The sequence below is a fragment of the Microchirus variegatus genome, assembly GCF_963457635.1.
Source record: "Microchirus variegatus genome assembly, chromosome: 8".
Taxonomy (NCBI): Eukaryota; Metazoa; Chordata; class Actinopteri; order Pleuronectiformes; family Soleidae; genus Microchirus; species Microchirus variegatus.
Window position 1 is genome coordinate 556427 of NC_139809.1, and position 26995 is coordinate 583421.

A 26995-nucleotide genomic window follows, 5' to 3' on the forward strand; every position below is an offset into this window, starting at 1 on the left:
CGCGCTGCACATCAAAGTGAAGCCAAAAATCTGATTATTAAAGTGATTGCAGAGTCTAAGACACGGATCCTCTCGAAGTGACGTCTGAGGAGGATATAATACAGATAATACAGCACATTTGTGAGTGGAGAGTAATTACAATGAGATCAAGGAGCATCTTAGTTGTAATTTACTCGACTGCATAATCAATTCTCTTTGTGTGGTGAGATATTGATCCTCCTGCGACAATGAGACTTAGAATGGGTGGGTTAGGTGTTTGAGTCAGTCGGTGTTGATCCACCTCTGCATTGCTATAAAGTGGTACTACATAGCATTGTAACTGTATACATTTATATGACATTAAAAAATTACTTCTATAATAAACGGAAATATGTTGGACTGAAATTGTACTTAAATTGAATTTCTCAAAGTTGGACGAACACATTCAGGCCTGAAATGAACTTGGTGCTCTGTGCATATTCCACAGGTGATGGCCCCAGAGTTTAACCTGGAAATAATAAAGGAAGCTTGTCAACGGAAGAAAAAGATAATAGCAAGAAAAACATAGCAAAATCCAGACCGGTGCATTTTTCCACTGATGAAGAAATAACGTTTTTTTTTTTTTTTTTGCTCTGCCAGCTCAGAGAATAGTTCATGGATGGTAGAAAACATGGATAGACAGGAGGCCTGGTATCAAACATGTGATGTAACAGGTAAACCAGACAAAAAATATTCAAAGTGAAAGTGAGCATATCGGCATCTTGCGTAGCACAGTTGGACACACTCATTGTCCACCGCTGTATCCTCTACATAAGGGTCGCCTGGCTGATGGTGCCAATTCCAGTAGACCCTGAACAGCTCACCAGTCCATCACAGGCCACATATAGACAACAAACATCCACTCTCACATTTATGGTCAGTTTAGAGTGTCTAATTTGACTAATCCCCAAATCAGCATGTTTTTGGACTGTGGGAGGAAACCAGAGAACCCAGAGACACACACACACACACACACACACACACACACACACACACACACACACACACACACACACACACACACACACACACACACACACACACACTAAAATGCTAACTCCATGCAAGGCAACAGCACTGACCACTACAAAAAAAGGTCTCTGCTACAAAAAGAGCGAACAAGGACTACAACTGTGTTGCCTTTTGTTTCCTTCTTGCCATTAGCTGCGTATTCTGCCGAGAAATCTGTCCATGTAAAGCGCAAACACATCGGTGAATCACACGGGAAAACAGAGCAACAATTCCCATGATTCCATGCTGATTCCCAGCCTAATCAAACTCTCTCCTCTGATTGAGAGCCCCCTAGTGACAGACAGTGCATGCTGTCAGTTTGAGTGTGCATGGAAATGAACTTACTGTTATCATGTAGACGTGCTAAACTTAGCATGTGGTCCCCGCACATAACGGAGAATGTCTGTTTCTTGCATGTAAACCACATGCTTAATAGTTCTGACAGTACATTATATATCTGTAAATAATGCATCCACATGCTCATGTATAATACATGTGTATCTAACAGCATAAGAGGACTTAATGAGTGGGAAACAAAAAGAGCACTGAAGCAAGTTTCCGCGCTGGTGCTGCTTATCGCCCGGTGAGTGTCTGCCGAACATCTCTGTTGAATAATGTAACAAGTGGTGAGTGGTGTGAGTGGAAGAGGGATGGCCTCTCCCCAAAAATAGACTCCAGTGCAAAAGCTGAGGACTTTGGTGATTTGATACAATAGCACACGTTTCGGTGATAAAACAGCTCGGACAGCATTATGTGTCGATTATGTCCAAAATCAAGAACACTGCAGTGGTTGTTGTAATTGCTATTCTGAAAGAGCCTCGTCCAGGTTCACTGAAAGTCAAGATTTATTACAGAATAATGCCATGGCAGCACTTTACAGTGAACAGCGCGGGGAGAGATTATCCAGTAGAGAGTTTGATTGTGTAACAGCTGGAGGGAAGAAAGAGTCAGACGCGTATATGACCAGAGCAGGTGTGGCATTTAATAGCTGCACAAACACAAGTCAGCTGGGATTATGCAGCATCTGGGGCAGAGTCATGGCTGTTTCACGCCAGTGCACTCTCTCTCTCTCTCTGGGTGTGTGTGTGTGTGTGTGTGTGTGTGTGTATACAGTATATGCATTTTTGTCATCTCTTTAGGACATTTTCTGGTGTAACACTGACTTTTTACAGGTACAGTTGTCGTCCTGGCGTGCAAAGTTTAGTCCTGGTTAGGCAGAACCTAATTTCTGTGGCCCCAGGTGGTAAGGTTAGGGTTAGGTATAGGCATTAACTCGGTAAGGTTTGGTTAAGCAATCAAAATACATGGGAATCTCCTGGGGTTAGGGTTACTTCATTGCCATGTGGACATGGACAGTTGTGCACTGATGCAGTGACATGCACTATCCTTTCACTTTCCAATCGCTGTGGCTGCAGCTCAACTTCAAAAGCATTTGTTTAGTTTGGGTGTGCAGAATATATCCATTTCATTTGTGAAATAAAAATAAAAATTCCTATTTATCTGAAAATGGAGGATGCAATGGAAAAATGCATTGAAAAGAACAGAATCACTGACATGAAAATTGTGATGAAATGTGAAGATGCACAGCCCTCATGCAAATGTGTGTGTGTGTGTGTGTGTGTGTGTGTGTGTGTGTGTGTGTGTGTGTGTGTGTGTGTGTGTGTGTGTGTGTGTGTGTGTGTAACCTGAGCAGAGGGCATCCTCACTCTCCTGCAGAGTGAACCAACTCCATCACAGACGGCGTTCAGCACTTTGTGGAGGTGGACAGCGATTTATTTATTTATTTATTTGTTCATTTATTTTTTTATAGAAGCTTATTCTTCCAGAGGAGTGAAACACTATAGAAGAGGAGGGACTTTGGTGGTGACCTGGGTTAATAAGTAAATCGTGGACATCAGATGTCTGTGCATGTATTCGCAGGTTCATCCACTCAGAGGCAGCAGCGGCTGCGGTACTATTTTTAGAAACAGCGTTGCTGTAGGAGTCAATCAAATTGGCGGCTACAACAGTGCTTTCATGACAATCTGCTGCTTTTTTTGTTGCTGCTGCAGTCTTCTGAGATTCCCATCAGCGCTCACCGGGTCATGAGATAGGACGCTGCATTTAGATCTCTCTCTCTCTCTCTCTCTCTCTCTCTCTCTCTCTCTCTCTCTCTCTCTCTCTCTCTCTCTCTCTCTCTCTCTCGCTCTCTTTTTTCCACCTTCTTGTCCTGAGCTGATGCCTAATGATGCCTCTTCTCCTCCTTCTCTCCAGACACCGGTGGACTGCAAACTTTTACGCAACAGCATTTTATGGCACCAGTAGCTGCGATGCTTTCGGGACCTCGTGTAGTTTTGTGTCTTTCCACACACATTTGCAAAGAAAACTGCAGGCGGCTGAGATATGAATGAGAACTGTTTCGTAGTAACAAGCGGAAGAGCCTGAAAAAAAAAACCAAGAAGCGCGCAGTTGTTTTCTCTCGACTTCTCTCAAGTGTCAGCACCTTTTTTGTAATCTGGCTCCTATGGGAATTAAGCACTCGTCCCGCTGCATGCTCCTCAGGAGAAAAATGGCGGAGTCTGAGAGCATTGAGGTAAGTGTGAGCAACACTTTTACAATTTTTTCCAACTAAAATGACCGTTTAGTTTAGTTTCTATAAAGGAGTTCTCCTCCATGTGCCATACAGCTGCAGCACAACGCACCGCAGCTCCCACGTTTGGCAGAAGTTGCATCCAGGACAAAATGCAGGATACTGAGTGTCCCGATAATGAGGCGGTTATCTGATATCTGTCTCTCTCTGCAATTATGTTAGCAACGCCCTTCCACCAACAACCATCTAAAAAAAGCATGCATTTTTGCAGGGAAGGCGCAAGCGAGTGAGTTTTTCCAACGAGGATCGAGTGCACTTACTCTCTTTTTTTTACCTGTGTTCACTTTAATTTAACTAAAATAATACATTTATGACTAGGATTCCACTCTCTAATCTAGAAAATCGTTTAAAAAATGAACATAGTAAGAAATAAACTAGAGCAGCTGCTGCTGCTTCTGGCTGCGCTGAGATCGGAGTTACTTGCGCTGTCCAAGGTACTGCAGCAGTATCCTGCAGACGAACTGAACGCTGGGAGATGATGTGCAGAGAGGAAAGGAGGTGATGTGTCATTAGATCCATTAGGTCTCGACATGGGGATCCCCATCATCTGATCTAATAACGACTGTATATGATCACTGCAGTGAGGAAGTCATCCACCATACTCTTCCTCCTCCTCCTCCTCATATAGGGGTAAAAATCCAGCACAGCACAACAAGACACCCCCCCCCCCCCTCCCCATCTTTATTGAGTCATGTGCACATTTGTATTCACAAAGTGACTGGAAACTGTGGGAGCAATGCCGATCTATTTTTTTTTATTATTATTTAAAATAAATGCTTTAAAGATTAAAAGACTCTGTGAAGTCACAGCCTCGAGTTGCTTCAGTGTTATAATATTTATCACAAAACTATTCCTCAGAGCAAGTGAATTCACGGGAGAAACTCCTCAATCTTTCAGGTTTTTGTGCTGTTTGGTGTGATGGTGATGATCGTATGACTCTGAGTTAGTCATGGAGGTGAGATGACTGAACTGTGGTGGTAGTATTGTCCTTGTGTGATGTAAAAATACTAAATATTCCACAATGACAATAACATATATCCCATATTGTCTACTATACAGAAGGAGGTGAAACAGGTACTTGAATGGAATGGGCTCCACATTCTGTCCTTTACTTTACTTTATAGGTTTCGATCAAATATCCTGAGGTGATCTTACATTCCGCTGTAGTGCTGAGATCATCTCAGGACATGATGAGAATCCAGCTGCAAAATGTTTAGAGGTTTTTTCCCCCATTACTTTATTTTTTCAGTAAAACACAGATATTTTGTCAGTGTTAAAGGTCTAGTGCGTAACATTTAGAAATGATACAGTATACTACCCATTCGTATGAATATATAATCGCTTTAAAAAGTAATTTATTTTGTTTTAGTCTTGGGGAAAAGCATTTTAATTTAGGCAAAGCCTTGTTTTACAGAGGTTGTCATCTTGCCCAGTCAGGATTCATCAGGCTGAAGCAGAAGCTCACTATATGCAAATGAAATAGAATGTCTCTGCCCATAAGAAAACCTGACGAACTGAAGAAGAAAAAGAAAGACAGGACAAGCAGAATGACCATCGTAGATATCTGCTGCGCTTGAGAAAGGGAGGGCTGAACATGAGAGTGCGTCTTGTCACTCGTTGCATTCTGTGGTCTCACCTATAGATGTCACTAATTATTTTTCTCATAAAACTGCCCAACCAAACCATCTTCTATTTCAGGGGTCTCAAACTCAAATGACCTGGGGGCCACTGAGTATCTAGTTTGGCCAGTAGGGGGCTGGTCAAGTGAGAAAAAAAAAAAAAAATTGAGAAAAATAAATAATATTATAATTGTAATTAGTGAAATAAAGATATTTATGATGGTATTTCACATAATTTCAATTATAAAAGTGTTTGTTCTGATATGAAAAGGTTAATATAAATGTATTTATGATGCAAAATTAAAATTATCAAGTGGCGGCTGCATGAAATTGATTGGGGGCCACGTGAGGGAGTTTGAGACTGTTCTATCTTTACAGAGAACAGTTAACAAATGGGTTCAACAGTCCCTTCAACAGTCTGATGACACTGCACATAGAGACTATAACAGACCTACAACATAAGAATCTAATGAGCGTTTCTATTAAATCACGAGTGTAAAGGTGTTGTAATGAAGATCCAATGAAAAAACACAACCTCAGATGTGTCTGTGTGTCAGTGTGTGTGTGTCAGTGTGTGTGCCACTCTCTATTTCTCATCTGAAACTTTAATTACTGACATCAAATAATTATTCAGTTTTGTCGTATTGAACTTGGCATCAACATCCTCTCTTCTGTGGCCCTGTCTTGTCACAGTGTCGTCTTTCTTTCATTGTTTGTTTGTTGTTTTATTCTAAATTAAGCTTTTTTGAAGCATATATTAAACCAGATTTATATGTGAGAATATAGCGAGTATAAAGGCAAATACTAGACACTGCTCTGCCTCTGCAAATCAACATCTACGATGTTTTGGTCTTTGCTTTTAAATGAAATGTCAAATCTTCATGATAAGCAGAATTTGTTATACTTTAATCAGCAATTAAAGCTCTTAATGTCTCCAACTTTTACATTCATGTCTCGGCACTTTTCTCCTCACTCCCCTACACTTGGTTGCATGTTATCCACAATCAACCTTATGCTCATGATGCTTTATCACTAATACCGATTGCGACGATTAACATTAAATCTCAACCGTGAAAGGATAAACAGTAGATAATTAATGCATGTTTATTCTGTCCATGACCTCAGGTGAGCCCTGCAAAATCCCTGTTTGTAAAGATATGGAAAATGAAACATGCATGGAAAGTCTAGCAGCAACATGATGCATTACGGTATTTGTGTAGAGCAATTTTTAATTCTAACTGTCAAAGTGCTCACACACTGAGGATAACAATTAGAGGCAATTATGGGCTCAGAATCTTGGGACTCTTTAACAAAAGCACTGCAGAGGAGCCAGAGTTTGGCCTCTGACCTCGTAATTAGTTACCGAGGAAGAGTTTCTTGAGAAAGGTGAAAATAATCCTTGAACTTTTCATACCTTTACTTACAATTATAAAATAATGAATGTGTTGTTGTTATGCTGAAGCGTCTCTGAGCTGTTTCTGTTCACACGACCACTTATTTATGATTTATTATTTTTAGAAGGCTGAACGTTGCGATGCCAATAAACACCAGAACCGTTCTTTGCTCAACTGAGATGCTGAGCGTCTGTTTCTCCAGTTCCTCGCTGCCTGTTACACATAAACACACGCAAATGCACATGTATGCACACACACACACTAATGTCTTTATTTCCCAGCAGGCTTTAGAGGTGATAATCAGGCCATGATGGTTGTACCTTCTGTGCAGTGCAGTTCTGCTGAGAGACAGACTGACTTGATATCAGTGATCAGGATAATCTTCAGATTATTATTATATTCAGAGTCAAAGTCTTGAGCCTTAATGGAGGTTTTTTTTTTGTGTGTCTTAAATTGTCTCTTCCTAGCAGCCACAGTCTCAGCCGCAGCCAATACGCATAATTCCATCCCAGTCGGTGCAGCCAACCTCGTTGCCCAAGCCTGTGCCTTCCATCCAGCACACCCCACGGCCTGTAATCCCACCGCACACACCCCACGCTGCCAGTCTGCCAAGCTGCCCAGGACGAGGCAAGATGTCCAAGTTCCTTAATCCAGAGGAGATGACCTCCAGAGACTACTACTTTGACTCGTATGCTCATTTTGGAATCCACGAGGTAAACTGTTTTATCACAATCAGAATCAGTGAAAATGTATTCTCCTGAATACTATCTTTTCTATCTTTACAAATAGTTTTAAGCAAGTTTATGAATTAAAAAAAAAGAAGTCACAGAAACACACACATGTTGACTGCAGAGGTTCAATCACTGCTATAATGACAACAACATATTTTTATAGTGCACAGGATGTGGTGGTGAGGACCAGTCAGCAGATGAGAATGCACCTGTTAATTAGCAGATGAAATTTGAACCGGGAAACAATGGAGCTGACATTTACATGTTAGTATTTGTCCTTCCTCATAATAGCCTCAATAATGCAGTTAAAACTCTGACTTAGAGAGACACACAATTACTTTCACACGTCCTTATTTATGTGGTGTATAACACAACAAAATGTTGACTCCAATGTCTTTCCTTTTTTGCTTCTTTTTCATTTTAGACTTAACTATATATGTTTTCTCTCATTAGTCAATCAGTGCAAACAGCTGCCCTCCCCTCAGGAATTCCGAGTAATTACCAAAACACTGCTGGCGCCTTTACATGACAAAAAAACGTCTAGGTGATCTCACACTAATCCCACCTTTGCTCTCCAGCAGACGCCTAAAACATATCACCCAGATAAACCCAAGCATTTATCATTTCAAACTGCTAATTGAACAGGTGTTTTTTTAGCAGTAGAATCCAATTTTAAAACCTTTATATGGGCAGTTTGTAGCTTTTCAGCCATACTTCAATTCAACGTGTTTGCAGCCATATCGCTTTACCAGCACACGGCTGTTGTCGCCTCCATCTGCCATCTTAAAACACTGATCAACACAGAAACACGGAGTGAGTCATGTGTAGCTGATGAGGCTTAATCTGCACTGTGTGAACTTATTCAGCCGTGGCTTGAATGTGTTTGTTTGCATTAAAAATGTCACACATTGCTGCTTTAATGTGCTTAAATATTAATTATAGAAGAAAGTTTGACTTTGAAGTGCTCTGCACGAACAACCTTGTAGAGAACCATGTAGAGTTTTATGTTATCGCTATAAGGCCACAGCTGTGGTTCTGGTCAGACAAACCCACCAAATAATACGAGAAGTGAATTCTATGCGAGAGACGTTTCTGCCTTGGAGGCTTATTTTAGGGCAGATTCTGTGTTTAATCTCTACATGTAATCTGGACATGATGGGAAATGGCTTTCAAAGGTCCTGAAACTTTTAAACTCATAACATTATCTTTTGTTTCATGCTCTGCCACTGAGGATAGTATTTTCTCTTTCTGTCATTCAGAGTTCATTTACATTCCAAAGAGAGGACAAAAAGTACTACAGGCTGTATAAAAAGTCCACGTTTGACCTGTGAGATGCTTTTCTTTTATATATTTGGAATGTAGGTCAGGTTTATTTCTGTCATTTCTTCACACTTGCATAAACACGGTGGAAGACGAGACGAGGCAGACAGGCTTATCCAGAAAAAACCCCACTATGCATTTAGATGTAGAACCATACGTCTGTGGAAGAACAGAGACAGATAGACAGATTAGGAGGAGCCGGTGTTTTTTGAGCCTGTTCCGCTACAGAAATCACAGCAAATCCACAAATCATTGTCCATTCAGTAGTTCTGATTACCACTCTCCTCGGGGGGGTTAGCTGTGTTTACATCGCCCCTGATATTTTTTTTTGTCGTACGTTAGGAGATGCTGAAGGACGAGGTGAGGACGCTCACCTACAGGAACTCCATGTACCACAACAAGCACGTCTTCAAGGACAAAATAGTGCTGGATGTCGGAAGCGGCACCGGGATCCTGTCCATGTTTGCAGCTAAGGCAGGAGCGAAGCACGTGTACGGGGTAAGACGCCTTTACTTGCAGTGGAGTTTCACCCGTGCTGAACCTTCAGGGTGGCGAGCAGCACGACGAGATGCTGACACCGTGCACACGTGTGATATGAGCATCACTCATATCTGGACATAACTTTTAACCTTTTTTTCGTTTGAATTCCTTATAAGTCCGAGGACTGAAATTGTCTGACAGGCAGCTGATAAATGTGTGTGGCCTCTCAGCAGGTTGATAGGCTGAACTGTGGTGATTTGAGAGCTTTTACTGTTATCGTGCACCGGAGCAGAAGTACTTGCAAGTCATGACATGTGTGAGAGGACATCACTGACTTAACTATGTGGAACCTTTTTTTATATGGCGGCTACAGGCGGCATTTATTTAGTTCAGGGAAGCAATAGCTACATTTCCAAGAGATTTGTTCTGAATTCTACTGCTTGATCTTAAGTATTTGTGTTTGTTTGTCTTCCCTCTGGTCCTGCCTCCCTCACTTTCTCTCCTCTCCCCTTATCTTTGTCCAAAAGTTTTTGTACTAAAGAGTAAGCAAAGGTCACTTAGGTTTCTGCTTTATCTCACGTTTGTCCTACTGCTGTCTGACAGGGTTTTAGTTACTTAAATGCGGCTAAGATTTTGGGGGATTTAGTTCATTTTTGACTTAGATCCTCTAGTTTTAAGCCAAGCACCAAAGCCCCTTACCTTAAGGGGCCCTAAGGCTTATAAAGCACGATGTGAAACCTGGGGCTGGTACAAGGTGAAATTACTGAATTCTGGGTCGACACCAATATCGTTCCGTCATATGGACCTCGTTATAGATAAAAGAAAAGCGATAACCTCCACTCTGGATCGGCTGAGAAATTCCATACGTCAGAGATATTTACAACCAGCAAACCCACATTTATTATCGAACATTTCCACTGGTCAGTTATTAGTGATTACACTGAAAAGCTAATGATTAAAAAATGTGTTAAATAAAGAAATTCAAAAAGTGATAAGTGATATATGTCTTGGTTGTCTTCATCATGTAAAATAATGCATAGACTATATAGTTTCTCCTCAGCTACAAGCACGTTTTTCAGGGTCCAAACATCCAAATCCACTCAGAACCAAAGGTTTTCCAACATATGGCAACAAGGAGGCTGAAATTATTGAGGGGCTTAAACTTAAACAGGTGGTTTATGGTGTTGGACAGGTTCAAATGTCAGTTTGTGGTGCACGTCAGCAGCAGCCTTGGGTCCACAGTCAATCATTGTGCAACTTATTTTTGAGTGGAGAGGTGCTATGTCATTACTGCTCTCTGCATTACACTTGAAAACTGAACAAAAAAACATCTCCTTGCTCTGTGTTTGTGCAGCAAACGTTCACTCAGACAACAACTCATGTCCCTGGAGAAACATTGCAAACATTTGCAAACATTCCTCAGTGCCTTCATGTGGCAGCAGTGTCACTTGGAAACCAGTCTGGACATCACTCAAGAGAACGCCCCGCTTTGAAGCCTCAAGATTCACAATTTGGCCAGTGCCATGTTGGGGTTTAGCAACCTGAAATTTACAGACTTAACTGCAAACAGACAATAGCAGCTGTCAATCACACTGATGTCCAGTCATAAGTGCTGTGTCTTATAGTCTCTTTTCCTTAAAGACTGAAGATGAGCTGAAACTAGAACTTAAAGTCCTGAGATAAATGTTAACTGTTTTGAATGAATCAAGTAGAAGCAGAAGCTCATTTTCCCCATAGACTGCCATTCAAACAGAGTCGCCCCCTGCTGGCTGATCATTATAACCCTACATGCTGGTTAGCTTCAGCTGGCAAACTGGAAGACTATGTCCACGTTTTATATTCAGTTGAAGCTCTGTGTTCAGCGGATGAAAGAACACAGCTTGACCTTTAGAAAATTGTTAAATTGGGTCGACTTCCTGTGAAAAAGTTGACTCAAATAAAGGCAGTCGATTTCTTTTTCCCAAGAATTTCACAACATAAATGAGTCAAATGCAACTCACCAAAATTCAGGAGAAGAAGAATCTTTGTTGATTTTTTCTCCCGCTTGCCACATTGTAAATGTTAGCGAGTTGAAATGTTATATCAAAGGTTGTTCACTTGCAGACAGGAGTAGAGCCTTGATACCTGGGCAAAGTTAGAAATGTGAGGGAAAGATAAGTGGGAGCTCACAGGGTTGAGGAGAGTGACTGTGACTCTTCCTGACACAAGTGAGTTTACACAGCATGAGAGGCTGAGAGGCTGTAGAATTCTCTGACTTTTATATCTACAAGATGATAATGGCTGTCTACTCTCATGGAGGTGCAGCAAGCAGAGATGATTTTCTTCCTAATTAGGGCTGGTGTTGACAGACGATTGCACGTCTTCCTAACACCTGGTATTCCTGTTTGTTTGCAGAGTTGATACAACCTGATTATTTTAATGGCCAGATGCACCAGTGTTGTTGTGCAAGAAAGCTGCAGACACCACCAGCAGCCTGTGTATGGTCCACTGCTAACAGGGAAGACTGAACAGTGTTGCTCCATGGAGACAGCACTAATGTGAGGTTTGCACAACCACAGTCGGAAAACTAGAGACCTTGAAAAGATGTCCCATATACGTATCCATCCATTCTCTACCGCTTTATCCTCCACATGAGGGTCACAGGGGGCGCTGTGTCAGATTCAGCTGACATATGGTGATAGGCGGGGTAAACCCTGTACAGGTCGTGAGTCCATCACAAGGACAAAAAGATACAAACAACCATCGACTCTCACACTCACACCTACGGTCAATTTAGAGTGTCCAATTTGACTAATCCCCAAATCTGCATGTTTTTGGACTGTGGGAGGAAAATGTGGGAGAAAATCCATGCAGACACAGGGAGAACATGCAAACTCTGTGCAGAAAGGCCTTTGTCCGACCAGGTCACGAACCCGGGTCTTCTTGCTACAAAGGCAAGAGTGCTAACCACTACCCGTACGTGTATAATAGCACACATTTTCTTTTGTGCACTTCACTGTCAGTGTGCTGCTCACAAAGAGGCTCTAATCTGTTTCTAAAAGACCGCACAGATCTCATTCTTCCCCGAGACTTTGTGGCACAGACAGAGTGCTTCAATTTATCAGCCTGATCTTCACAAGAGTTCAATCTTGGATTTTGCCTTTTTATGATCCAGATCACCTGGAGTTCACTCAGAGAGTGGTCTGCGTGATTGTGACCAGATGACGGTGTTTTTGCACCATGAATGATCGTGTACACCTCTGACAGACAGAACAGAGTGAACACACTCCAGTGAAAATCTATACTCTCAAACAAACTGATGCTGTAAAAGACTGGTGTTGACAAACGCCTCCTGTTGGGTTTTGCCCCTGTTTTCATTTGAAAACTGCTCACTAATACGTTCTGCCTCCCCCGATGAACGAAAGGAGCGTTGTCATACATCATAACTGTAACTGAGGGCACCTTGATAAATGAACCATGACTCGACCTAATAAGGTAGATAATAAATGCTCAGGATTCAGAATATTTAAGGTGCGGTTATTTAAAAGAATGAAGAAACTTGATCGATAACATCGTGGCAGGAATAACTTGTGTCAAAAGAGAAATGAAACTACAGTTGAAGGAAACATGTGGAATATACAGTAATGCTGTTAATGTTAAGCACTGACTAATTGCCACCTTAATTCATTTAAGTAATGAGATCTGGAAGCACTTCAGCTTCAGTGATCACACGTACAATCAAGTCTTTTTTTTCGCCTCCCACTATTTAAGCTCAACTTCAGCACACTTTAATTCTTAATTAACGTCAGTGCACAATGTGAGATAACAGTCTCTCCCCAGAACCTGCTGCTTCAGGCTAAACATGTCAAAAGTACTAGAGTACATTCTTATTATTAACACTACAGACAGGAAAAATAAGCCTAAGCCTTCACAAACTCATAGCTGATATGCTATTAGTTCAGTTCAGTTATTTCTTTTTGTTTCTAAAAACTGCAAAAGATCCAGCTGATTCATTTTTTTCCTCCTTATTGTGTGGTCTTGTTTAAAAAGGACTCACAATACCATGGTTTGTAACCAGCCTAAGAGATTTATTAAGGATATGAATTGAAGACATGAACTGAGGGAAACAAAGCTGACCTTTTGTTTTACAACAGAGATCATAGTATGATTGTCTGAGAACAATTCAATTCTTCATCTTATTCCAAATCACAGACGGAATTGGAATGTACTGCGTGGAATCAATATAACCTTAAAAGGGAATGTTCAATATTTTATTCTATATTTATCTGGCAGCTAGTTACTTTTTACCAGAGTTAGGGTTCAATGTGTACTTTGTCAAAGTCAAAGTAAGGACCTTCTTGGTAACTGCACAAAGACAAAAAGCTGTCTGTTGGCAGAGGTTTTGTCACTAGGGTTAGGGTCACTAGATGTGAACATGTCATTTCAGGACACACAGGTTGTCTTATGTGACTGATAACTGCGGTTTTATGGGAGGACAGTTTCAAAAAGACGGTTGTTATTTTATCAAAAAGAATGACTTTTCCCCCTTTTGTTCCTGCATCTACATTATTCTGATAGAGAACAGTTGAAGGCACCCTGGGTTCCAAAATATCTTGTTTCTGCTTCATTCTTGCTATTCATCAAAGAGGTTCACAACGGACCGAAGCAAAGTCATCTGAGATACAGTTAGTACAGGAGTAACATTTTAAAGAGTTCTACATTAGGGAAACCGAGGATATGACTTTTTGCGAGTGCAGCTGATGCTCCATTAAAGATAGTCTTTCAACAGTATCACAATCGTTCGTATTGTATATAGCCAGTTCATTTGTTTTTATTTTTTTCTACCAGATTGAATGTTCCAGTATATCAGAGTACTCAGAGAGGATCATCAAGTCCAACCACCTCGACAGCGGTAAGAGATGTTCTTTTAATCTCTTCATTTCAATGACACTAAAGAGAGCAATAAATGGTAAACAGTCGTGACAGATATGAAGAGGAAATAAGAAGAAACATCATTAGAAGAAGAAGAGGTCGTCACAGTTGAGCATTCAAGAAGGAGAGTCAAACTCTCTTGTTCTTCTGGGCTGACTCATTTGCATAATCATTATTTAAACTTATACAACAGTAGTAAGCAAGTAGCAACTGGATGTCACGTCACCCATAAGAACCCTCCTGTTTTGAAGCCTCCAGTAATTCATGGACGATAGCAGTTGTCAATTCACTCATATATGCTGTACTTTATCATCCATTTTCCTCTAAATAGGAACATTATTTATCAAATTGACATGAAACTACCAACTGAGACCATTAACTTCTCAGGGAATGTTTACTGATATTATGAATCAAATGAATAGTAGAAGCTTATTCTCCCAGAGACTTTCTTTTTTCAGCCATGTTCAGTTGCCCCCTAGTGGTTAATCAGTATATTCTTACTTCTAGGTGGGCTTCAACTGGCAAACCCGACAACTACTTTCACTTCACAGTCCATGGTAGTAACATTACACCTCAGCGACTGTGAAAACTTAAGCTACTGCATTGACCAAATACCTACTCCATAAACTTCCCTGAAAGTAAATATATTTATATTTGAACCTAGGATTATCAAATACACACAATCAATTGAGAGAAGCACTGAAAATGTCAAAAAATGACAAAACTCGATTTTGATTTGTCACCCACTCTGTTCATCTACTGCTAAAGTTCAATGTCAAACTATGAGCGGTGATTAAATGTTTAAAATCATGCTGTATATGTTTCAGTTATCACCATCTTCAGAGGTAAAGTGGAGGAGGTGGAGCTTCCCGTGGAAAAGGTGGACATCATTATTTCCGAGTGGATGGGTTACTGCCTCTTCTATGAATCCATGCTCAACACTGTCATCTTTGCCAGGGACAAGTGGCTGGTACGATGTATGGAGTCGGCTCGAATGTGTGATACATGACACTGTTTGATAATATATCTGATAATAACAACACAACCCATACATGTAAATGATGTCATAACCTCCAACAACGAGTCTGCGTCTGTACTGAATTTATTTATTTAAGTGGACATTTCTATTTATGTGGAAAAACTAATACATTCACCACATTCAGCTGTGGTTCCTTTAAAACTGTGGTTTCCAAACTTTTTTATCCGGTGACGTCCTAAAATGGTGCAATGTCCTTGCAAAGTGTTTTATTCCCCTGGTTATAAAAAAAAAGAATAATCTTAAAGGCTAGGACATTTTTAAAGTATCCAACGCACACAAAATTAATTGATCTAAACTGATTCATTAACTACTGTTTAGCTGAAATGTGTTTTCCCCTTTTAATTATATTAATAAGGATTACAAAGAAAAGGGAAAAGATAACATAATGTTTTATTCTTATATTGATCACTACTACTAAACCTCAATATTATGATGGGAACCACTTCATTGAAAATAACTGTTAACATTTGTCACAATCAACAGCTAAAACCCACGGCCAAGTTAATATAAAGACTCAATAATGCATGTGTTTCATTGTTCTTACCTGAAAATAACAGTTGTAACTCACTCAAATAGAGTGAACAGCTCAATTATTTAAATGTGTAATTGACTGAGCATCGACATGTCATCAGTGCTGTACTGTTCACCATGTTATAATGTGTGCAGGATTAATTGCTGGGTTTGTTTCTTCACCTCATTTGTTGAACAGAAACCCGGTGGATTAATGTTTCCTGACCGCGCCTCGCTCTACGTGGTGGCCATTGAAGACAGACAGTACAAAGACTTTAAGATACACTGTAAGTTCAATGTGAGAGTGTATTTTACCAAGTTTACTCAACTCATTTTGAGGTATATTTACAATTCTTTGTCTTTTCACTACATTTATTCAATGGCTTTATCTACTCTTTATTTTTATTTTTTATTTTTTTTATGTAGAAATGCATTAGAATGTTGAATATTAACCCTTATGGCCAGGCCTAATAGTGGGGCCTAATATTTGTCACACTCATAGCACTAAGCACAAAATGTGCTTTTAAAGGCTATAAAACAATAATATACACGACTATATTCTACTTTCATTGAGTTGATTTTTTTTCACCTATATCTGATCGAATTATTGATATCAAAAACAAATAAATTTTTACTAATAATACTAATTGAGATTGTAACCTTTTAAATGCCAGGTTTCTGTCATGAAGTCACCATGTTTTAGGTGAAAGCATGTAAAATATGTGTAACATGTAAAAAAAAAAACGTAAAGTAAATTTTTAGTGTCAAATAATTGCAGCCTTAAAATTATGCCAATGATTAGCAGCAACACATGTGACAGTGCCATCTAGTGGAAATGGCATGTTTTTTTCTCCATATACCAAATGTGGCCAAAAGACCGCCATCTGGTGGTGGAGAGTAGTAAAAATTATACAGTTAATAAAATGCATGTATACTTTAATGAAAGCGAGATAAAAAATTGCACTTTGAATTGGCACATGAGTGCACTTATGTACACTGATGTAAACACTAATACTAATTTGTGGCCACAGAATAAGTATAATGTGTGCAGAAAGTAATATTCCGTGGCCACAAATTACTATTTCTATTTATTTGTGGCCACAAAGTAGTATTTTATGGCCACAAAATACTACTTTGTGGCCACAGATTAGACTTTTTTTCCCCTAAGTCATGTGTGGGTTCATAGGTCTAACTTATACTGTGCTTACTCTAACAAAAACTCATATCTCTACATTATAAATGAGTATTGAGTGCAGAACACTATCCGCGTTGTACAAACAGAGATTTGTGTGCTCACTCATGTTGTACAAAACCTTTCCAGCTCTGCAAATGATTCTGAACTTTTCCTCAGACATTTCAAGTCAACAATGCTCTTCATCTCCGCACGTTTCCGCTCTGAACACGCCGGGAGGATTGTGGGTGACATTTTGCTGCTGAACAAAAAGCCGAGTAACTGCACCAAACAGTGTTCAGCCAGTGCACAACCGAGATCACAAGAGGGAATCTGAACAATAGCCCAAAGGCCTCCCACTCGCACTCCCCCATGCATCTGGGAAATTATACAACCACGGTGCAACAGATAATATTCAGAGAAAATCAAAGCGCGATGTCTCGCTGCATCATATGCTTTCAGATCAGGTCTCTGTACTTCAACTTAGTCTGCTCGCTTTTCACGGGGAAAAGGCCAAACTGAATTGAGCGAGACACATTTTCTTTCTCTCCAGGCCGAAGGCCGAACATGACCTTCAGACTGAGTTAGAAGTGGCTGTTAGGAATACGCCAATATTCTAAGACCACTGTGGGGTCATTATTTCAACTCTAAGCAGCACATACTGCCTTATTTAAGTGTTCCAAAAAAATAAAAAAAATCCTGAGGTTTGTGACCTGTTCATTATCAAGAGCTCAAGTATTTGTCTTCTTTAGGGTAATGATAGAGTCATGTGAAAAACACTTAATGAATAATGTATGGTTTGATTTAACCAAAGCAACAGGGACACCAGCAGTAAACTCTGTGCCATTTATCTATCAAACTGAACATTGTTCCAAAAGAACTGGAGGTCAAACTCAAGGGTCATAATTCTAAGAACAAGCCACAACTAATGTTGCTTTTACATCTGCAGCTGTTCACACCTTCCTTTCTATGTCCTATGCTCTTCTTTTTTTTGTAACTAAATTGATGAAATGACTGTGTACTTAACAGGGTGGGAGAATGTATATGGATTTGACATGACCTGCATCCGTAATGTGGCAATGAGGGAACCACTAGTGGACGTGGTGGACTCCAAACAGGTCGTGACCAACTCCTGCTTAATTAAGGTCAGTAAAGGGTGATGGTTGTATTTTGTCATATCATATCTTCAGCATCACATAGAGCTATTTGTAGCAGCAATTACATGATTTTAAATATGGTCGTTATTGTTATTGTGCTGCTGAAGTTCAGATTTCAGCCCTGACCTTAGACAATCATGGTCATATGCAGGGTCAGACCAACCAGATTTTAAAGTTCAGGTATGGGTTTAGAAGCATATTCAGGGTGATATTAATATTTACATGGTGGCATAAATAAGAGAATGTATCCCTCAATGTTTTGTGAACATAAACATATATATGTAAATGTGCATTTTTTTCATTCCATCATTTGACCTCATAGTCAGTCTGAAAGTACTATGAGCTATAAATTTACCACATCAAAGCAGAAGGCAGAGATTTACCTTATCTCAGAATCTAAGCGGGGATTTGTCTTTGTCTGACTCAAGTCTGGTTCTGGTTCACTTTGACATCTTCACCATGAGGACAGTTTGACTGAGGTGACTCTCTCTCCTGATAGTTAGTTAAAACTAGAGGTGGAAAGTAACGATATACATTTACTCAAGTTACTGTATTGAATACTTTTTTTGTGTATTTTGTATTTTTTAAGTACAATTTAAAATCAGGATTTTGTATGTATGGACTCAAGTATTTTACTTAGTTACTTTATAAATCCTATCTGTTACTGAGTAAAAATAACAATTCAGCACAATGAAGACATACAGGGGGAAAATATACACCAGAACCAGACGAATGATGATGTGATTATCACCAGCACTGGCGCGTGAACATAGAGGGCGTGGCCAAAAGTGACGTAATATCCTGTGTCGCGCCGGGCGCGTGAGCTTCAAAATAGTTTTTGATTTCTGACCCTTGTCATATTTCTACTACCCTCACAGCCCACGCAAAGTAACTAAGTAACTTTTACTTAAAGTACATTTCAAATGAACTACTTTTTACCTCTACTTTAGTAATATTTAATCAAAGTATTAGTACTTTTACTTGAGTACAATATTGGAGTACTTTTTCCACCTCTGGTTAAAACTATGTTAATCTTAAATAATCTAAAATAATGGTAAGCTTTAACACCAGAGTCGCGGATTTGCAACCCAGTGGTTTCAGACAGATACATGCATGCATCTCCTATTATGATACCTGACTCCAGATGTGAACGAAAGGCTGATTTTAACTTTTTCCATTCGTTCACTCCTGTGCAGCTTAGATTTGGTTACATTACCATTTAAATTGAGAATTGTGACAAGGACAATAAAATCATTATAAAACTGTGCATTTAATTTTTTTACTGAAAAAAGGTCTGAAGGGATCATTAGCCCTGAGGAATCTTCACATGATCAAATCTGGCCCTTGTTAAAAAAAAAAAAGAAAAGAAAAAAGAAGTTTGGACAGCCCTGAAGTAGACAAAGACTGTCTGGTCTGAAGCCTCAGAATGTGTGATGTGACCTGCACTATGTCAAGTTGCCTGCAACCAAGCACCACTTGGACGACCACCAGCTGTCAATCATCCTGCAGTCAGCTCATATATGTCATGCTTTATCATCTAGTTTCCTCTAAATGGGAACGTAAGTCGCAAAATTGACATCATGTTTTATTGATGAAGACCAGAAGCTAGCGATGGAGACCATTAACTTCTCTGGAAAATGTTTACTGACATTATAAATCAAGTGAGAAGTAGAAGCTCATTACCCCACAGTCTTTTGTTCAAACAGAGACTGTGTAGCCAAATGCTACTTTCATCTTATTTCCTTGGCTTCACTTTTTCAAACCAGAGAACCATTTTCATTTTTATATACAGTCTGTGGTCTCACCGCAATTACGTTATACGATCTTTGTTAGCAGATATGCTGTAAGGCTGAAGATCAATAACACTCGTACAACATGAACTTCATTGTGAGATTGCATGGCACACACACACACACACACACACACACACACCACCATCACCACAAATGAACGTCTGACTTATGTCCACCTCTCAGCAGATGCTATACTCTTAGTAACTAATAAAGAGTGATTACAGCATCGACTCGAGTGAAGGAAAAACATATTGTCTGTCATGCTGCAGTTGGCAAAGTTTGACCTTGACGTGTGGCCATTGCCCTGTCTGAGCCTCTTGTTTTATAGATTAGACTGATTAGGCTGCTGTGCCACCATGCATGTCAATAGCAGCACATCTGCTCCCTCTGATTGTGCCTCTTGTCACAGTGACCTTCTTGTCCCTGGCATTGATTAGATGGCTCTGCTCTGTCTCACCTGTCTCTAGCAGGAATATTGTAATATGATCATATCTTTGACTTCAGCCTCTTTGCTGCTTTCAATTGCCAGCTGTTTGTTTTCTTTGATATCAGACGGCCGCTCATTTTAAAGGTCCCATATTATGCAAAATCAATCTTTTTCATCTTTTTAATAATTTAAATCCTTATATTTGGGACTCTGGAGGTCCTATCAGTCGGGAATTTTTGAAAAAAGATGACACACTCATGTTTTTGTGATCCTCCTCAGTCTAAGTACAGGAGATAAAACACACGATGTTGACTTCCGCACTCATTTGGACGTCACAAGATGCTAAATTCCTGTGTCTCGTGGAGCTCTGCTTTGTCCGTAAAACACGCGAGAGTGCTGGCGAGTCCGCGAAAAGTTTTATTCTTGGCTCCACAGTGCAGCACAGAGTTCTACACAAACTTCCAGCCCCAGAGGATTTATCTGTCCAGTGGATACATGTTATATATGACAGCAATGTGCCTGCTAGAGCCTGCAAATGATCACTTTTCCAAATGCTAACTGCTGTTAGCTCCCAGTAGCTTCTGTGGCTGATGTCATTTCCTGTCCCTTAAGTTTTGTTTTACTTCATTTTAAGGTGGACCTAAAGAGATACTACTAAACAGAGTGTTCTGAACAGGGCTGTTTTGGCAGAGTGATTGAACTGCTGTGGTGCTTCATCCTTATGGTATTTTGACCAAAGCATGTCACAGACATGTTCATTAGGACAACAGGGAACTAGGTTAACTTGGAGAAATAAGGTATAATATGACCCCTTTAAATGCAGGCAGATATTACACATACACCACCAAAGACGTCAGTCATGCGAGTTTAATGAAAATCTCTATGAAGCTGGAGGGAATGTCTTTGGATCTTGTGAAGAAGAGAAGACATTACAACAATTTTACCCGTCTGACGAGCGTTATTGCATTTAAATGGATTACTGACTGACCTCATTAAAGTTGCATCGTGGTCGAGTGGTACACACAGGACCTGATGTTATTAAAATGCTGCTTGAAACTTTGGCAACGATACTCATAGTGAGAATCAGTACAAAGTGTGATCCTGCAGAAAATACATAATTGCACATTAACAATCTGCTTTTACAGGTTTAATTTTGCCTGGAGAGTCTTTACCAGAGGGCAAACTCTGCCTTCTTAAGTCGGGAAATGTACCTTTGTGAAATTTATACTGATCAGAGTTAATGCCTGGCAAATGTGTTAATGGGAGTGATTTTTAAGAAGGTGGTGGGGGAGGGGGAGGATATTTTATGACTGTGTTTTTATTGCCAAACAAAAGGCTCATTCCTCCGCAGCAAATGTGGCACCTGGCACCAAAGCGAATGAGCAAGCAGTGAATATCTATTAACGTCGATGAATGTGAACATGGAGCAAGATTTTCACACTCCAGCCTTCATGTTTGTTCTGCAGTGTTAAAGAGAGGTGCACTCCACCTCTTGTTACCCAGTCAGCAGAAACATGTTCTTGCTCAAACATGGCTTTATGAGACAGTGTGGCATCAGATGCCCAATTACAGTGACAGTAGTGAGGGGACAGGAAATGTTTCGCCTTGAACAATGCAGGAATAATAGATTTAGGTCACACTTAAATCTAAAATGCATGAAACTATAGCCCCCTGTCCTTGTCTAAGACTTACTGGCCTCATCCTCTCGGATCCTGACGCAAATAAATTGGGGTTTAATGATGATATCCTTGTCATTTTGTACATGTAAGGTGTCACTCTACTTTTTCATATTGTTCTTTTGCTGTCCTTCAAGTATTGCCCATGTCATTATACATTTCCCCCCTCAACTGCAAGACAATAAATATATTTCCTTCCTCTGATTGTCACAGTATATAGTTCTTTAAAGGCAGAATAAGGGTAATGTATGGAAAGCTTAAACTGTCAAGAGTTTACGTGGTGCAGTTTTATATGAGAAAAGCCCTTTTCTTTAATCTTTCAGGAAGTGGATATCTACACAGTAAAGCCCGAGGACCTCTCATTCACCTCGGCGTTCTGCCTGCAGATCCAGAGGAACGACTACATCCACGCACTGGTCACCTACTTCAACATCGAGTTCACAAAGTGTCATAAAAAGACGGGCTTCTCCACAGGTAAGGCGCCTCACACTTCCATTACAGCTGCACTCTAGATAGCTATACATAGACATATATGAATATATAGTGGTGATAATCTAATATTTATGTCATCTTAGATTTTCTGTTTGTTTTAAATGCCTCTAGGAAAATAGGCATGAGGAAGAGTTCACAAATAAAACACTGCCCTCCAGAGTTCAGATTGTGTAACTTGCCAAACTCCACACAAAGAAGTGCAGAGTGGATATGTTTCACTGAAGCTGCAGCTGCTTTTGATTCCACAACAATGCGTTAGTCATGGTTGGGTACGTTCACATTTTAATCAGTAGCAGTACTTTAAATCCGGAAGAGATAAACAACAGTACTCTTTGTTGGTACTTCACAGTCTCATAATAACACAAATGTAGTTTAAGTTGTGAAAATAAGTCCAGTTTTACCCAAACGTTCACCCCTCAGCTGTTGTCTGCTCACCTGGTGGACAAAGCATGTGTTGTCGCATCAGCTGGGCTTAGTGTCTAATAACTGTGTGTGAATTAACAAACATTTACACTGCACACTCAGAAACATCATCTGCAGTGTGGGTCAGATAAAAAACAGAATCGGGTTTGGTTTGTACTCTCTTGAACCCGAGCACTTCACAGTTCTCTGTGGAACACAAAGCCAGACTAATCACTCAGAGTACATTTGACTCTTTTCACTTATTTGCTGCAATTTAGCACAGATTAATACCCGGAAGTGACATTCAGCACACCCACTCCCAGAAGCACAGCTCCCCCCTCTGGAACAGTGGATGCACTGTTACTCATTATCAAAACATTGTTTTAACAATGTTTAAAAATAGCTTCTTCACGACTGCAGTCTCTTTTATGACTTTGACCCGGAGTCAGACCCAGAGTCAGAAGACACTGTCGCTGGTGAAACACCTCCACAACAGACGTTTTTCTTCCGGAGAACCGCTGTTTACGTAACTATAATGGGATTTTCAGAGATCTCGCTGAGCCTGAGATTACAATAAAACACAGTGTTCTCAGCAGTGGCTGAACTGTTTGTTTAGAACCTTCAGGGCTTCATAAACAAGGTAATGACGCAGATACACACTAAAAAAACAGTGTTAATTGGAACTTCCGGTCTAGTTCTGCTTTAAAAACAGGAAGTGAGTTGGCTTGTCTGAAGCGCAAAGGCAACTAATTCCACAGTTTTGGAGCAACGACTGAAAACGCCTGAAAAGTCACCTCTGAGTTTCTACTTTGGACGACCAACAGTGACTGATCTGCTGAGAGAGCGTGAGGGAGCAGGTTGGACAGATACTGTGGGGAAAGACCATGAGGACATTTAAGAACAAATAAAACAAAACATCAACGTGGGAACTAATACTCCTGGGAGTCTGGACTCTGGGGATTCTGGAGCTGCAGTATAAATGTAACTGCACTGAGAGGAAAGTGCTCGGGTTTAAAGCATTACAGACGTCCAACACAAAGCCAACGCTCATTGTGTTAACTGGCAGCCGAGGAGGATCTGGGTGACTTCCATACTAATAACTACCCTTGTTAACTGTTCATCTTCCTTCAAGATAGGAGAGTTAATTAAACTGGCTGTGTTTAGATTTAATCTACATTCATTAGAGATTCCTCTAATCTTAGATGAAAGACACGTTTCTAATGTGGCCCAGAATGAGGACTTAAATGCACAGACCGCTGTGAATAAGAAAGACTTCAGATCAGGCTGACTACTATGATCCACAGTTCTGAATTAGAGGGACATTATGCTGCTTTGTCACAAATTTGTGTGAGACTGACATCTAGTGGTGGTGGAGCAAAAATACTTATCTGAACAAAGTGTGTAACATGTTGAATCATGATTATTTAGATGTTGGTTTGAGCGCCTGCTGTTTTGGCTTTCAGGTGTTGATGATTTTAAGAAAACACTGGTAAGCGTTTCCTTTGTCAGCATTTCCCACTTCCCTGTTATCGATTTTTTGTAAGAAAAGTTCTCCATTGCTAGTCTTTCAAACTCTGTTTTCCAGATCTAAAACAGAAATCTACACACAAATTGCCAGAGTTTGACGGACAGTAACATCAGACACACACAGGCTCAGTCGGGGAGAAAGAGATCAGTAGAAAACGCCATCTCATCTCCTAAATTAGCATACCAAACACCAGTAAATTGACAGTGTTTTATTGAGCTATTCCCATAGACCAAGAGCCACCTCTGTGCACCAACCACACTGAGTGGCAGGCTCTTTTATCTATGGACTCACAAAGGGCTCGTCTATAAAGGTAAAGCTACCGATTTGCCCGAGGTCGGCCGGCAGAAATTCGATTTAAGTGCCACTGACCTTTTGAAGCTCAGCCAAGCGTTCAGTGATGGTCAAGGCACTGGAAAATAAACTTGCATTTGCTTTGGGTTGAGTTTCAGGTTTTACCTTTTTTGTGTGTTTCCGTCTTGCACACAAAATAGCACAAAAAGACAAAGCGAGAAGCTAATGAAAGCAGACCGACTCCAGCAGCAGTTTAGAGGTCAAGATTGCACTCATGCATTTTCTGTCTCTTACTCCACTGCTATCTTCTTCAACTTAGGAGAAGAAACTTGCTCCAAAACAAAGACAAAGTGCATTCTCTGTGTTTGTTCATTCTCTCTGCGTGTTTCTCTTTCACTTGACACTGATGTCGGGTGGAAAACATACTATTTATACTCACTCCAATCTCAGCTGACATAGAAGGTGAAGTACACCATGGACAGGTGACCAGTCCATCACAGGGCCACAGTGAGACAAACAACCATCCACTCTTTCACTCACACCTACTGTCAATTTAGTGTGTCCATGTCCAAATCTGCATGTTTTTGGACTTTGGAAAGCAACCGCAGAACACGGAGAACATCATTTCTTTATTTTTCATAATAGTCCATGCATCAATAATGGAGCCTTAACCAAACACCAAGTTATTGTAAACATTTTTTATGTCTGCTCGGTCGCAAGGCAACGTACAACGTCTAAACCCATTGTAAAGGCTTCATGATTAGAAGTGGATATCCGTGTCCCTAAAGGTTTAAATGGCTGGTGTTAATATATTAGAAGTGTGTATTTCTGTGTGTTTGTCCTAGCTCCAGATGCTGCTTACACCCACTGGAAGCAGACAGTGTTTTACCTGGAGGAGTACTTGACAGTGCGGAGAGGAGAGGAGATTACTGGTAGCGTCGCTATGAAGCCCAATGAGAAAAACATTGTGAGTGTTGTACAAGTTAATGTTCGTAATGGAATTTGCCTGAAATCCTTTGAGCGTTTGTCACGCCACACTGTACATGGTATAGCCAGATATTCTCCTTAGAGCTGGACAGTAGGGGTGAAAATCAGAGGGTAACTCACAATATGATGCATGGTCCATGACACCAATAATATCACGACACAACGATTCTGTGACAATCACTATATTGCAGGACAATCTTATAGCAACACATCATAATATCTGTCTAAATGAAGAAAAGTTAAAAGTGCAGGATTTCTCTATTTATTCACAACATAGAGAACAAAGTGTGTATTGAATGTAGATGTGGCATCTGTTAACATAGCTTTTTCTGCCATAATCCCACTGTAAACACACTACGGCCAGGTAACTGACCGTTTCCCTTATTCATTTGAGCAGCGCTGCCGCGAGGAGACATGGGGTGGCAGTATTCGGCAAGTGAAACTGGCAGGGACTGTTTACTTTAAAGTGCCTTAATTTAATAATTAAACTATTGATATTTTCTCTAGCATATCAATTACTGTATTACACGAGGAAGGACAACCAAATCGATATGTTGACCCGCCCCCTACTGCACAGCGTTCAGTCAGTAACTGCCCTCTGGTGACCTCCACACAAACAACAACAGATTATGTTATCGACTAAATCAAACACCCTGTGCTCCTTTAATATCAATTTCTCACTTCTGGTTTTGTGCGTTCACTCATGTTTTTCCCTCCCATCGTTCTGTTCTCACTCTGTTTCACCTGCAGCGTGACTTGGACTTTACCTTTGAGCTGGATTTCAAAGGGCAGCTGTGTGAAGCAGCCATATCTCACGACTACAAGATGCGGTAAATTTGCCTGAGGGGACGACAGCGGTCCATCGAGTACAACCCTAAAAGCCCCAGAGGGAGACAGGTGACTCACATGACCATAAGCACAATGTGTGATGTAACAGGGGCAACGAGGAGGAGGGAAAAAAACAGCCTGAGTGGGTCCCACTAACAACATCACTGCTGCCACAACAGTGTGTGATAAACACAGGAAGTGACAAGTGACAGTTAACAGTTTTGAATGTAACAGTGACAAAAAGAAATGTTCTAGTGTTGATGAACGTCAAAGATTATTGGTGTACGTGTGGTGTGAGACGGCATGATGATGTAACTCTGTGTTCTGCTCAGTATTTGTTTTCCAAAAGACGTCGGACCTTATGGAGGCATAGCTGTTGTTTTTAAAACACGGTAGATCTTATGTTTATGAATTACTATATTGTCCACATTTTGTTATAGTACAAAAATGAGTTTAGTTTTTAACGTCAAAATGTACTGTAAGGAATTTTGTATTTGATAAATACAACCATTTACTAGCATTTCATTTATATTAGCGTACATTTAGCAATGTTGGAAAACTAGTAACTATGAAATACCACA

General features: G+C 40.3%; 1 protein-coding gene across 6 annotated transcripts; it reads left to right on the top strand.

Annotated features, from left to right (window-relative positions):
* Window positions 1-3532: 3532 nt before the first annotated feature.
* Window positions 3533-26420, top strand: LOC310931087 (protein arginine N-methyltransferase 8-B; the record flags this gene model as incomplete). 6 transcript variants are annotated; one of them, XM_083894181.1, is made up of 10 exons in its annotated part: window positions 3533-3607; window positions 7139-7384; window positions 9065-9220; window positions 14030-14093; window positions 14941-15083; window positions 15862-15949; window positions 17863-17978; window positions 22210-22360; window positions 25445-25566; window positions 26337-26420. In XM_083894181.1, the coding sequence occupies 10 exons, from the start codon at window positions 3533-3535 to the stop codon at window positions 26418-26420; spliced, it is 1245 nt and encodes a 414-aa protein (XP_083750307.1). The 6 variants fall into 6 exon arrangements, with proteins under 6 accessions (XP_083750307.1, XP_083750308.1, XP_083750309.1 ...); XM_083894182.1 differs by having other exon boundaries at window positions 3533-3601; XM_083894183.1 differs by having other exon boundaries at window positions 3533-3601; window positions 7142-7384.
* Window positions 26421-26995: the final 575 nt, after the last annotated feature.